General features: G+C 43.5%; 1 protein-coding gene across 1 annotated transcript in view; it reads left to right on the top strand.

The window, feature by feature from the left end:
• LOC140363156 (rho GTPase-activating protein 18-like) overlaps positions 1 to 15185 on the top strand; it is a 60751-nt gene that overhangs the window by 32677 nt on the left and 12889 nt on the right. Inside the window, exons 8-12 of the mRNA XM_072449525.1 lie at positions 7407 to 7478; positions 7767 to 7860; positions 8169 to 8260; positions 8982 to 9059; positions 9889 to 10048. Coding sequence (XP_072305626.1) covers positions 7407 to 7478; positions 7767 to 7860; positions 8169 to 8260; positions 8982 to 9059; positions 9889 to 10048 — 496 coding nt within the window. The remainder of the gene's footprint in view (positions 1 to 7406; positions 7479 to 7766; positions 7861 to 8168; positions 8261 to 8981; positions 9060 to 9888; positions 10049 to 15185) is intronic.

Here is a 15185-nt window from a genome sequence, read left to right on the forward strand (position 1 = left end):
ACTGTTTTTAGCTTAGATTTGAACATTGTCAGAGTAGAAGCCTGTCTCACATCTTCAGGAAGACTGTTCCAGATTTTAGCTGCATAAAACTGAAACGCAGATTCCCCATGTTTTGTCCTGACTCTGGGCACCAGCAAGAGGCCGGTCCCTGAGGTCCTCAGAGTCCGAGATGGTTCATATGGCACTAACATATCCAAGATGTACTTTGGTGCTAGGCCATGGAGAGACTTGTACACAAGCAGAGCTGCTTTAAAGTCTATTCTCTGAGCCACAAGGGCCAGTGCAGGGACCTGAGAACAGGACTAATGTGATCATACTTCCTGGTTCTAGTCAGGACCCGAGCAGCAGCGTTCTGGATGTACTGCAGCTGTTTTACAGCTCGTTTGGAGAGACCAGTGAGCAGGCCGTTACAGTAGTCTAATCTACTGGAGACAAACGCGTGGATAAGTCTCTCTAAATCTGGTTTTGACAGTATATTTTTGATTTTGGCAATGTTTTTTAGATGGTAAAAAGCTAATGATGTTATTGATTTGACGTGGCTATTAAAGTTCAAGTCTGAGTCCATTATTACCCCCAGATTTCTAACTTGGTTTGTAGGTTTTAAAGCGAGACTTTGGAGGTGACCGCTAACACTTTCTCTTTGTTTCTGTGGGCCAAAAACGATTATTTCAGTCTTGTCTGAGTTCAGCTGGAGAAAGTTGTTTTGCATCCACAAACTGATCTGTTGGATGCAGTGACAGAGTGAATCTACTGGTCCATAGTCACCTGCCGATAGTGAAACATAGATCTGAGTGTCGTCTGCATAATTGTGATAGGACACATTTTCACTGCGTATCAACTGACCCAACGGCAGCATGTAGAGGTTGAACAGAAGGGGACCCAGGACTGACCCTTGGGGCACTCCACAGGTCAGGGTCATGTGGTCTGAGACACAGCTACCAATTTCAACAAAGTACTTCCTGTCTTCCAGATAGGACCTTAACCAGTTTAGGGCAGTGCCAGTGATGCCCACCCAGTCCTCTAGTCTCTGTAAGAGGATCCCATGATCGACAGTGTCAAAAGCAGCACTCAGATCTAACAGAATTAAGACTGAGGCTTTGCCCGTGTCAGTGTTCAGGCGGATGTCATTTGTCACCTTGACAAGAGCAGTCTCAGTGCTGTGATGAGGTCTAAAACCTGACTGAAAAACATCAAATGAGTTGTTTATTAAGAGAAAATCTGTGAGCTGTTGGTAAACAACCTTTTCAAGGACTTTGCCCAAAAATGGCAGATTAGAGATGGGCCGGTAATGACTCAGTACTGCGGCATCAAGACTGCTCTTCTTTAGGAGAGGCTTTATGACCGCAGTTTTCAAAGACATTGGGAATGTTCCAGATTGAAGCGACATGTTAACTATGTGAGTGAGTGGTGCTAACAAACTGTTCAGCACAGACTTTAGAAATTTGGTGGGTAACACATCAAGGCAGCATGTAGATGAACTCAGACTGGTGATGATCTCATGGACAGTTTTGTCAGTTACTGGTGCAAAGTGAGTTAGCTCTAAGTGTCTTGGTGGTTTTAGGGTAATTTTTTGCATTGTGGGATTTATAGCATTTTTAATGCCCTGAATGTTGTCATTAAAGAATAATGCAAACTCATTACACTTGGATGTGGAAATGAGTTCTAACGGCAGCTGAGCTGGAGGGTTTGTTAATCTGTTTACTGTGGCAAACAGGACACGCGAGTTGTTACTGCAGCTTCCAATTATTTCAGAAAAATATCTTTCCCTAGTTCTACATAAGATTAGGTTGTACATGTTCAGCTTTTCTTTGTAAATCTCTTTTTGAACCTGGAGCTTTGACTTGCGCCATTTCCGTTCGGCCCTGCGGCACTCCCTTTTCTGTGCCCTGACCGAATCATCATTTCTCCACGGCGCCTTCTGCTTATTTTTAACCATTTTAGCCTTTATAGGGGCGATGGTGTCCAGAACATTCAAAATACTAGATGTAACAGAGTTCAACAAATCATTTACATTAGAACATGAGACATTTTCAAAGTTTATCATTTCCATAAACAGTGCACCTGTGCCATCACTTATGTGTCTCCTCTGAACAACTGCAGGACCAACAGGAGGTTTGGGAGAAACAGACAGGTCAAAGAAGACACAGAAATGATCAGACAGAGCAACATCGATCACATTAACATTTGAAATATTTACCCCCTTTGTAATTATGAGATCTAGAGTGTGTCCTTTGCTGTGGGTGGGGCCTCTCACATGCTGAGTAAGACCGAAGGTTTCAAGGACAGCATCAAGCTCTTTAGCGTTTCTGTCACAAATATTATCAACATGCACATTGAAATCACCTGTAATGACCAAACCATCAAAGTCTGTGCATACGACTGAAAGCATCTCAGTAAAATCATCAATAAAACTTTGGCAGTGCTGGGGAGGCTTGTATAAAACAATGAAGAGAATGGATGGAGACCGTTTTAGCTCCATTTTAAAGGATACATACTCAAATGATGAAAACACCCCAAAAGACAACCTGCGGGTGATTATTTCATCTCTAAAGACAGCACAGACTCCACCCCCTTTTTTGTTTTCTCGTGTTTCAGATTCAAACTTAAAGTTGGGTGGAGCAGATTCTATCAGAACTACATTTCCTGTGTTTTTGTCAAGCCATGTTTCAGTTAAAAACATAAAATCAAGATTATAAGAAGAAATAAAATTATTAATTAAGAGAGATTTGTTACATAAGGATCTGACATTTAGCACAGCAAGTTTCAGACTAGTTTCAGTGAGACTGGGCTTTATCTTTTCACAGGGAATATGAATCACATTTCTCAGATTGGGCCTGACTCGCATTTTGTTTTTCCATCTGTGTGATGATGTGACTACAGAAATAGCACTAGGGGGGGCTCTTTTTACATAGGGCCCCGGGTTGGTTTGATTTTTAATGTGACAATAAGTCCCGGCAACGCTGAGACCCAGTGCATCCTAGCTATGGGAGATACCAGGTGAAAGGCGAGGTTGGATGGGTGGTGGGGCTTTTGTAGCCAAGGAGAGTTTGGGACCAGGTGAGAGGCGAGGGGGGATGGGTGGTGGGGCTTTTGTTGGTGTAGTCGGCTTGTGCAGGGAAGACATAGCCCTTGCTATATTGGGCGTGAGTGGAGCCATCTTAATGCCTGATTTGATCAGACTTTCAAAATGGCTGGGAAGGCCCATGGGTGAGAGTGGAGATGAGAAGGAGAATGATGAATCTTTAGTGGGAGTAGATGTTGCAGGGGGAACCCAGGGCTGGTGTGAAGGCAGGGGCGATGACAGGGATGTTGTTGGGCTTGTCACAGATGGGTCCAAGGCCTTTGAAGATTGTTCCTTTGCTGGAGGCGGTGGAGGTGAATGCGGAGCAGCTGGAGCAGAATCCTTTGCTGGTGGTGGTGGAGCAGCTGCTGATGAATCCTTTGGTGGAGGCTGAGGTTGTGGTGCTTTTGATGTTGAAACATTGGCTCGGTCTCTGGTTGATGGAGCAGGAATTCTTCTCTCATTCCTCTCTTCTCTAACTATCTGCTCAGGACCCTGTCCAGGCCCAGTCCAATGCCTCAGAGCGTGGAGCAGGTTCTCTGTCAGCACCCTCACTCCACCTCTGCATAGGTGGGGGCCATTTCTCTTAAACAGGTCCTCTCGTTTCCAGAATAGATAGAAGTTCTCAATGTAGTGTAGTCCTCTCGGGGAACACTCTTTGGACAGCCATGTGTTCAGCTGAAGAAGCCGGCTAAACTTGTTTATCCTCCTGTCGATGTTTGGAAGAGGTCCACTTATGAATGTTTTGATTTCCATTTTATCAAGCACGTCAAATAACTTCAAGAAGTCTTTTTTCAAAACTTCAGTCTGTTCCCGCCGCATGTCCACTGCACCCACGTGCACAATCAGCTGTTTAGCTCCTCCATGCTTAGCCATAATATTTGGAAGGAGTGACGTTATCTCAGAAACAGTGGCGCTTGGAAAAGAATGTGTGTTTATCTTTTCTTATAGTGTATATATAGTGTAAATATAGTGTGTATATAGTGTATATAGTGTGTATATAGTGTATATAGTGTGTATATAGTGTATATATAGTGTATATATAGTGTGTATACAGTATGTATATAGTGTATATAGTATGTATATAGTGTATATAGTGTGTATATAGTGTATATATAGTGTATATATAGTGTGTATATAGTGTGTATGTAGTGTGTATATAGTGTATATAGTGTATATAGTGTATATAGTGTATATATAGTGTATATATAGTGTATATATAAAGTGTGTATATAGTGTGTATATAGTGTATATATAGTGTGTATATAGTGTATATAGTGTATATATAGTGTATATATAGTGTATATATAGTGTATATATATTGTGTATATAGTGTATATAGTGTATATATAGTGTGTATGTAGTGTATATATAGTGTATATATATAGTATGTATATAGTGTATATAAGTGATACATACACATAAGTGATGGCACAGGTGCACTGTTTATGGAAATGATAAACTTCGAAAATGTCTCATGTTCTAATGTAAATGATTTGTTGAACTCTGTTACATCTAGTGTTTTGAATGTTCTGGACACCATCGCCCCTATAAAGGCTAAAATGGTTAAAAATAAGCAGAAGGCGCCGTGGAGAAATGATGATTCGGTCAGGGCACAGAAAAGGGAGTGCCGCAGGGCCGAACGGAAATGGCGCAAGTCAAAGCTCCAGGTTCAAAAAGAGATTTACAAAGAAAAGCTGAATATGTACAACCTAATCTTATGTAGAACTAGGGAAAGATATTTTTCTGAAATAATTGGAAGCTGCAGTAACAACTCGCGTGTCCTGTTTGCCACAGTAAACAGATTAACAAACCCTCCAGCTCAGCTGCCGTTAGAACTCATTTCCACATCCAAGTGTAATGAGTTTGCATTATTCTTTAATGACAAAGTTCAGGGCATTAAAAATGCTATAAATCCCACAATGCAAAAAATTACCCTAAAACCACCAAGACACTTAGAGCTGACTCACTTTGCACCAGTAACTGACAAAACTGTCCATGAGATCATCACCAGTCTGAGTTCATCTACATGCTGCCTTGATGTGTTACCCACCAAATTTCTAAAGTCTGTGCTGAACAGTTTGTTAGCACCACTCACTCACATAGTTAACATGTCGCTTCAATCTGGAACATTCCCAATGTCTTTGAAAACTGCGGTCATAAAGCCTCTCCTAAAGAAGAGCAGTCTTGATGCCGCAGTACTGAGTCATTACCGGCCCATCTCTAATCTGCCATTTTGGGGCAAAGTCCTTGAAAAGGTTGTTTACCAACAGCTCACAGATTTCCTCTTAATAAACAACTCATTTGATGTTTTTCAGTCAGGTTTTAGACCTCATCACAGCACTGAGACTGCTCTTGTCAAGGTGACAAATGACATCCGCCTGAACACTGACACGGGCAAAGCCTCAGTCTTAATTCTGTTAGATCTGAGTGCTGCTTTTGACACTGTCGATCATGGGATCCTCTTACAGAGACTAGAGGACTGGGTGGGCATCACTGGCACTGCCCTAAACTGGTTAAGGTCCTATCTGGAAGACAGGAAGTACTTTGTTGAAATTGGTAGCTGTGTCTCAGACCACATGACCCTGACCTGTGGAGTGCCCCAAGGGTCAGTCCTGGGTCCCCTTCTGTTCAACCTCTACATGCTGCCGTTGGGTCAGTTGATACGCAGTGAAAATGTGTCCTATCACAATTATGCAGACGACACTCAGATCTATGTTTCACTATCGGCAGGTGACTATGGACCAGTAGATTCACTCTGTCACTGCATCCAACAGATCAGTTTGTGGATGCAAAACAACTTTCTCCAGCTGAACTCAGACAAGACTGAAATAATCGTTTTTGGCCCACAGAAACAAAGAGAAAGTGTTAGCGGTCACCTCCAGAGTCTCGCTCTAAAACCTACAAACCAAATTAGAAATCTGGGGGTAATAATGGACTCAGACTTGAACTTTAATAGCCACGTCAAATCAATAACATCAGCAGCTTTTTACCATCTAAAAAACATTGCCAAAATCAAAAATATAGTGTCAAAACCAGATTTAGAGAGACTTATCCACGCGTTTGTCTCCAGTAGATTAGACTACTGTAACGGCCTGCTCACTGGTCTCTCCAAACGAGCTGTAAAACAGCTGCAGTACATCCAGAACGCTGCTGCTCGGGTCCTGACTAGAACCAGGAAGTATGATCACATTAGTCCTGTTCTCAGGTCTCTGCACTGGCTCCTGTGGCTCAGAGAATAGACTTTAAAGCAGCTCTGCTTGTGTACAAGTCTCTCCATGGCCTAGCACCAAAGTACATCTTGGATATGTTAGTGCCATATGAACCATCTCGGACTCTGAGGACCTCAGGGACCGGCCTCCTGCTGGTGCCCAGAGTCAGGACAAAACATGGGGAATCTGCGTTTCAGTTTTATGCAGCTAAAATCTGGAACAGTCTTCCTGAAGATGTGAGACAGGCTTCTACTCTGACAATGTTCAAATCTAAGCTAAAAACAGTTTTGTTTAGCTGCGCATATGACTAAAAGGATTTTTTCTTTGCACTCTTCTCTTTTGTTTGTGATTTTATTAGTTTAGAAAATCAGTTGGATTGATAATTTTTAATTTAGTTAATTTTATTGTATTTCTGTAATTTCTTTGTGATTTGAATGCATTTTTCCTGCTGTGAAGCACTTTGAATTGCCTTGTGTATGAAATGTGCTCTACAAATAAACTTGCCTTGCCTATATAGTGTATATATAGTGTGTATATAGTGTATATATAGTGTATATATATAGTGTATATATAGTGTATATATAGTGTGTATATAGTGTATATATAGTGTGTATATAGTGTATATAGTGTATATATAGTGTATATATATAGTGTGTATATAGTGTATATATAGTGTATATATAGTGTAAATATAGTGTGTATATAGTGTGTATGTAGTGTGTATATAGTGTATATATAGTGTATATATAGTGTATATATAGTGTATATATAGTGTATATATAGTGTATATATAGTGTGTATATAGTGTGTATGTAGTGTGTATATAGTGTATATAGTGTATATATAGTGTGTATATAGTGTATATAGTGTATATATAGTGTGTATATTTGTTTCCTCTTGACTTGTTTCCCTTGGACTTTATTTACTCCATTGAGTCGTTGTTAAATATTAACGTGGCTCATTGTTTGGTGCACTCGACACCCTCAGCGGCTCCGCTTCTTTATGGCTGCAGGCACAGGCCGTGGGCGGGGCCACAGGCCGTGGGCGGGGCCACAGTGACATCTAGTGGTGGGACACGTCTTTTCTTCTGCACAGCTTTGGGAACAGTATTTGAAACGTGGATTTGTTTTCAGAACTTCAAGCTGCTGCGAGACAAAACGGGCCAGACACGGATCGGAGACTTGTCCCCGCTGGACATGAAGAAGGTAACGCTCTGTTCATCCTGACCAAAGGTTTGAGGGGAAAGTATCCAAGTACAGAAGTAAAAGTACTCTACTTGAGAAACATGTTGAGCTCTCTGTACTTGACTGTACTTCTCACGTTACTGCGGTTGAAGTATCTGAGCTTTCTAGGCTTTTAGCACGTTTAGCTTTGAGCAAAAATACACGCATAAAGTAGAAAAATGGACCTTTGTTGAGTTTGGAGGACAAAAAGGACACAAAGGACACAAAGGACACAAGGGACACGCCTGATGCAGAATGCTGTGTTTGAAGGTGCAGCGTCTGGTCCTGGTGGAGATGACCGCTCTGTTCGACACGGCCGGGATCGAGCTCAAGGCTCTGAAGGCGCTCAAGATGAGGACTAAAGGTAACGAACTCTAAACTCACGCTGAAGCCCAAACATGAACTCTAAACTCACGCTGAAGCCCAAACATGAACTCTAAACTCACGCTGAAGCCCAAACATGAACTCTAAACTCACGCTGAAGCCCAAACATGAACTATAAACTCACGCTGAAGCCCAAACATGAACTATAAACTCACGCTGAAGCCCAAACATGAACTCTAAACTCACGCTGAAGCCCAAACATGAACTATAAACTCACGCTGAAGCCCAAACATGAACTCTAAACTCACGCTGAAGCCCAAACATGAACCGTGGTTTTTGTCCAATCAGAGAGCGGCGTGTTCGGAGTCCCGCTCGGTTCGCTGCTGGAGCAGGACCAGAAGCGGCTCCCGGGGACTAAAGTGCCAATCATCCTCCAGAAGGTGAGATCTGAGCCTTAGTCTTAGACTTTAGAGCTCGGGTTGGGACCTTAGAGCTCGGGACTTTAGAGCTCGGGGTTGGGACTTCAGAGCTCGGGGTTGGGACCTTAGAGCTCGGGACTTTAGAGCTCGGGGTTGGGACTTTAGAGCTCGGGGTTGGGACTTTAGAGCTCGGGGGTTGGGACTTTAGAGCTCGGGGTTGGGACTTCAGAGCTCGGGGTTGGGACTTTAGAGCTCGGGGGTTGGGACTTTAGAGCTCGGGGTTGGGACTTCAGAGCTCGGGGTTGGGACTTTAGAGCTCGGTTTGGGACATTAGAGCTCGGGGGTTGGGACTTTAGAGCTCGGGGTTGGGACTTCAGAGCTCGGGGTTGGGACTTTAGAGCTCGGGGGTTGGGACTTTAGAGCTCGGGGTTGGGACTTCAGAGCTCGGGGTTGGGACTTTAGAGCTCGGTTTGGGACATTAGAGCTCGGGGTTGGGACTTTAGAGCTCGGTTTGGGACATTAGAGCTCGGGGTTGGGACTTTAGAGCTCGGTTTGGGACATTAGAGCTCGGGGTTGGGACTTTAGAGCTCGGGGTTGGGACTTTAGAGACCAGCAGTTTGTCGACTTGTTCCACTTTTTTTTACTTTTATATAAAACATTTTCGACCGACGTTTGATTCGAGTCAGAATGATTTTCTTGACTTCTATTAATATTTTCACCCAAGCATTATGTTTGTGCTCAGCTCATCAGTCACATCGAGGAGGAGAGTCTGGACACTGAGGGACTGCTCCGGATCCCAGGGGCCGCCACCAGGGTCAAGGTTAGTCCTGCTTTAGTCCAGGTTTTGACCTGTTTTAGTCCTGGTTTAGTCCAGGTTTAGTCCTGCTGTAGTCCTGTTTTAGTTCTGGTTTAGACCTGGTTTAGTCCTTGTTTTGTCCTGGTTTAGTCCTGGTTTAGTTCTGGTTTAGACCTGGTTTAGACCTGTTTTAGTCCTGGTTTAGTCCTGTTTTAGTTCTGGTTTAGACCTGGTTTAGTCCTGGTTTAGTCCTTGTTTTGTCCTGGTTTAGTCCTGGTTTAGTCCTGGTTTAGTTCTGGTTTAGACCTGGTTTAGACCTGGTTTAGTCCTGGTTTTGTCCTTGTTTAGTCCTGGTTTTGTCCTGGTTTAGTCCTGTTTTAGTTCTGGTTTAGTCCTGGTTTAGTCCTTGTTTAGTCCTGGTTTTAGACCTGGTTTAGTCCTGGTTTTGTCCTGGTTTTGTCCTGGTTTAGTCCTGTTTTAGACCTGGTTTAGTCCTGGTTTGGACCTGGTTTAGACCTGCTTTAGTCCTGGTTTCGTCCTGGTTTAGACCTGGTTAGTCCTGGTTTAGACCTGGTTTAGTCCTGGTTTTGACCTGCTTTAGCCCTGCTTTAGCCCTGCTTTAGCCCTGGTTTAGCCCTGCTTTAGCCCTGCTTTAGCCCTGCTTTAGTCCTGGTTTAGCCCTGCTTTAGTCCTGGTTTAGCCCTGCTTTAGTCCTGGTTTAGCCCTGCTTTAGTCCTGCTTTAACCCTGCTTTAGCCCTGCTTTAGCCCTGCTTTAGTCCTGGTTTAGTCCTGCTTTAACCCTGCTTTAGCTCTGGTTTAGCCCTGCTTTAGTCCTGGTCGCTCTCTCCTCAGGCTCTGTGTCAGGAGCTGGAGTCGTCCTTCTATGATGGTCTGTTTTCCTGGCCTCAGTTGAAGCAACACGACGCGGCGAGTCTTTTAAAACTGTTCATCAGAGAACTGCCCCACCCTCTGCTCACGGTGGAGCACCTCAACGCCTTCGTCTCCGTCAACAGTACGTTTCTTTACGTTTCACCTCCATCAACAGTACGTTTCTTTACGTTTCACCTCTGTCAACAGTACGTTTCTTTACGTTTCACCTCCGTCAACAGTACGTTTCTTTACGTTTCACCTCCGTCAACAGTACGTTTCTTAACGTTTCACCTCCGTCAACAGTACGTTTCTTTACGTTTCACCTCCGTCAACAGTACGTTTCTTTACGTTTCACCTCCGTCAACAGTACGTTTCTTTACGTTTCACCTCCGTCAACAGTACGTTTCTTTACACTTTCACCTCTGTCAACAGTACGTTTCTTTACGTTTCACCTCCGTCAACAGTACGTTTCTTTACGCTTTCACCTCCGTCAACAGTACGTTTCTTTACGCTTCACCTCCGTCAACAGTACGTTTCTTTACGTTTCACCTCCGTCAACAGTACGTTTCTTTACGCTTTCACCTCCGTCAACAGTACGTTTCTTTATGTTTCACCTCCGTCAACAGTACGTTTCTTTACGCTTTCACCTCCGTCAACAGTACGTTTCTTTACGTTTCACCTCCGTCAACAGTACGTTTCTTTACGCTTTCACCTCCGTCAACAGTACGTTTCTTTACGTTTCACCTCCGTCAACAGTACGTTTCTTTACGTTTCACCTCCGTCAACAGTACGTTTCTTTACGCTTCACCTCCGTCAACAGTACGTTTCTTTACGTTTCACCTCCGTCAACAGTACGTTTCTTTACGCTTCACCTCCGTCAACAGTACGTTTCTTTACGTTTCACCTCCGTCAACAGTACGTTTCTTTACGCTTCACCTCTGTCAACAGTACGTTTCTTTACGCTTTCACCTCCGTCAACAGTACGTTTCTTTACGTTTCACCTCCGTCAACAGTACGTTTCTTTACGTTTCACCTCCGTCAACAGTACGTTTCTTTACGCTTCACCTCCGTCAACAGTACGTTTCTTTACGTTTCACCTCCGTCAACAGTACGTTTCTTTACGTTTCACCTCCGTCAACAGTACGTTTCTTTACGTTTCACCTCCGTCAACAGTACGTTTCTTTACGTTTCACCTCTGTCAACAGTACGTTTCTTTACGTTTCACCTCTGTCAACAGTACGTTTCTTTACGCTTTCACCTCCGTCAACAGTACGTTTCTTTACGTTTCACCTCCATCAACAGTACGTTTCTTTACGTTTCACCTCCGTCAATAGTACGTTTCTTTACGTTTCACCTCTGTCAACAGTACGTTTCTTTACGTTTCACCTCTGTCAACAGTACGTTTCTTTACGTTTCACCTCCTTCAACAGTACGTTTCTTTACGTTTCACCTCCGTCAACAGTACGTTTCTTTACGTTTCACCTCCGTCAACAGTACGTTTCTTTACGTTTCACCTCCTTCAACAGTACGTTTCTTTACGCTTTCACCTCCGTCAACAGTACGTTTCTTTACGCTTCACCTCCGTCAACAGTACGTTTCTTTACGTTTCACCTCCGTCAACAGTACGTTTCTTTACGCTTTCACCTCCGTCAACAGTACGTTTCTTTACGTTTCACCTCCGTCAACAGTACGTTTCTTTACGCTTTCACCTCCGTCAACAGTACGTTTCTTTACGTTTCACCTCCGTCAACAGTACGTTTCTTTACGTTTCACCTCTGTCAACAGTACGTTTCTTTACGCTTCACCTCCGTCAACAGTACGTTTCTTTACGTTTCACCTCCGTCAACAGTACGTTTCTTTACGCTTCACCTCCGTCAACAGTACGTTTCTTTACGTTTCACCTCCGTCAACAGTACGTTTCTTTACGTTTCACCTCCGTCAACAGTACGTTTCTTTACGCTTCACCTCCGTCAACAGTACGTTTCTTTACACTTTCACCTCCGTCAACAGTACGTTTCTTTACACTTTCACCTCTGTCAACAGTACGTTTCTTTACGTTTCACCTCCGTCAACAGTACGTTTCTTTACGTTTCACCTCCGTCAACAGTACGTTTCTTTACGCTTCACCTCCGTCAACAGTACGTTTCTTTACGTTTCACCTCTGTCAACAGTACGTTTCTTTACGTTTCACCTCCGTCAACAGTACGTTTCTTTACGTTTCACCTCCGTCAACAGTACGTTTCTTTACGTTTCACCTCCGTCAACAGTACATTTCTTTACGTTTCACCTCTGTCAACAGTACGTTTCTTTACGTTTCACCTCCGTCAACAGTACGTTTCTTTACGTTTCACCTCCGTCAACAGTACGTTTCTTTATGTTTCACCTCCGTCAACAGTACGTTTCTTTACGCTTTCACCTCCGTCAACAGTACGTTTCTTTACGCTTCACCTCCGTCAACAGTACGTTTCTATACGTTTCACCTCCGTCAACAGTACGTTTCTTTACGCTTCACCTCCGTCAACAGTACGTTTCTTTACGTTTCACCTCCGTCAACAGTACGTTTCTTTACACTTTCACCTCCGTCAACAGTACGTTTCTTTACGCTTTCACCTCCGTCAACAGTACGTTTATTTACGTTTCACCTCTGTCAACAGTACGTTTCTTTACGTTTCACCTCCGTCAACAGTACGTCTCTTTACGCTTTCACCTCCGTCAACAGTACGTTTCTTTACGTTTCACCTCCGTCAACAGTACGTTTCTTTACACTTTCACCTCTGTCAACAGTACGTTTCTTTACGTTTCACCTCCGTCAACAGTACGTTTCTTTACACTTTCACCTCCGTCAACAGTACGTTTCTTTACGCTTTCACCTCCGTCAACAGTACGTTTCTTTACGTTTCACCTCCGTCAACAGTACGTTTCTTTACGTTTCACCTCCGTCAACAGTACGTTTCTTTACGTTTCATCTCCGTCAACAGTACGTTTCTTTACGTTTCACCTCCGTCAACAGTACGTTTCTTTACGCTTCACCTCCGTCAACAGTACGTTTCTTTACGCTTCACCTCCGTCAACAGTACGTTTCTTTACGCTTTCACCTCCGTCAACAGTACGTTTCTTTACGTTTCACCTCTGTCAACAGTACGTTTCTTTACGCTTTCACCTCCGTCAACAGTACGTTTCTTTACGTTTCACCTCCGTCAACAGTACGTTTCTTTACGTTTCACCTCCGTCAACAGTACGTTTCTTTACGCTTCACCTCCGTCAACAGTACGTTTCTTTACGTTTCACCTCCGTCAACAGTACGTTTCTTTACACTTTCACCTCCGTCAACAGTACGTTTCTTTACGCTTCACCTCTGTCAACAGTACGTTTCTTTACGCTTTCACCTCCGTCAACAGTACGTTTCTTTACGCTTTCACCTCCGTCAACAGTACGTTTCTTTACGCTTTCACCTCCGTCAACAGTACGTTTCTTTACGTTTCACCTCCGTCAACAGTACGTTTCTTTACGTTTCACCTCTGTCAACAGTACGTTTCTTTACGTTTCACCTCCGTCAACAGTACGTTTCTTTACGTTTCACCTCCGTCAACAGTACGTTTCTTTACGTTTCACCTCTGTCAACAGTACGTTTCTTTACGTTTCACCTCCGTCAACAGTACGTTTCTTTACGTTTCACCTCCGTCAACAGTACGTTTCTTTATGTTTCACCTCCGTCAACAGTACGTTTCTTTACGCTTTCACCTCCGTCAACAGTACGTTTCTTTACACTTTCACCTCCGTCAACAGTACGTTTCTTTACGTTTCACCTCCGTCAACAGTACGTTTCTTTACGCTTTCACCTCCGTCAACAGTACGTTTCTTTACACTTTCACCTCCGTCAACAGTACGTTTCTTTACGCTTTCACCTCCGTCAACAGTATGTTTCTTTACGTTTCACCTCCGTCAACAGTACGTTTCTTTACGTTTCACCTCCGTCAACAGTACGTTTCTTTACGTTTCACCTCCGTCAACAGTACGTTTCTTTACGTTTCACCTCCGTCAACAGTACGTTTCTTTACGCTTCACCTCCGTCAACAGTACGTCTCTTTACGCTTTCACCTCCGTCAACAGTACGTTTCTTTACGTTTCACCTCCGTCAACAGTACGTTTCTTTACACTTTCACCTCTGTCAACAGTACGTTTCTTTACGTTTCACCTCCGTCAACAGTACGTTTCTTTACACTTTCACCTCCGTCAACAGTACGTTTCTTTACGCTTTCACCTCCGTCAACAGTACGTTTCTTTACGTTTCACCTCCGTCAACAGTACGTTTCTTTACGTTTCACCTCCGTCAACAGTACGTTTCTTTACGTTTCATCTCCGTCAACAGTACGTTTCTTTACGTTTCACCTCCGTCAACAGTACGTTTCTTTACGCTTCACCTCCGTCAACAGTACGTTTCTTTACGCTTCACCTCCGTCAACAGTACGTTTCTTTACGCTTTCACCTCCGTCAACGGTACGTTTCTTTACGTTTCACCTCTGTCAACAGTACGTTTCTTTACGCTTTCACCTCCGTCAACAGTACGTTTCTTTACGTTTCACCTCCGTCAACAGTACGTTTCTTTACGTTTCACCTCCGTCAACAGTACGTTTCTTTACGCTTCACCTCCGTCAACAGTACGTTTCTTTACGTTTCACCTCCGTCAACAGTACGTTTCTTTACGCTTCACCTCCGTCAACAGTACGTTTCTTTACGCTTTCACCTCCGTCAACAGTACGTTTCTTTACGTTTCACCTCCGTCAACAGTACGTTTCTTTACGTTTCACCTCCGTCAACAGTACGTTTCTTTACGTTTCACCTCCGTCAACAGTACGTTTCTTTACGCTTCACCTCCGTCAACAGTACGTCTCTTTACGCTTTCACCTCCGTCAACAGTACGTTTCTTTACGTTTCACCTCCGTCAACAGTACGTTTCTTTACACTTTCACCTCTGTCAACAGTACGTTTCTTTACGTTTCACCTCCGTCAACAGTACGTTTCTTTACACTTTCACCTCCGTCAACAGTACGTTTCTTTACGCTTTCACCTCCGTCAACAGTACGTTTCTTTACGTTTCACCTCCGTCAACAGTACGTTTCTTTACGTTTCACCTCCGTCAACAGTACGTTTCTTTACGTTTCATCTCCGTCAACAGTACGTTTCTTTACGTTTCACCTCCGTCAACAGTACGTTTCTTTACGCTTCACCTCCGTCAACAGTACGTTTCTTTACGCTTCACCTCCGTCAACAGTACGTTT

Source organism: Eucyclogobius newberryi, unplaced genomic scaffold (genome assembly GCF_026437365.1).
Source record: "Eucyclogobius newberryi isolate DKJ021-1_F unplaced genomic scaffold, fEucNew1.0.hap1 SCAF_1, whole genome shotgun sequence".
Classification (NCBI taxonomy): domain Eukaryota; kingdom Metazoa; phylum Chordata; class Actinopteri; order Gobiiformes; family Gobiidae; genus Eucyclogobius; species Eucyclogobius newberryi.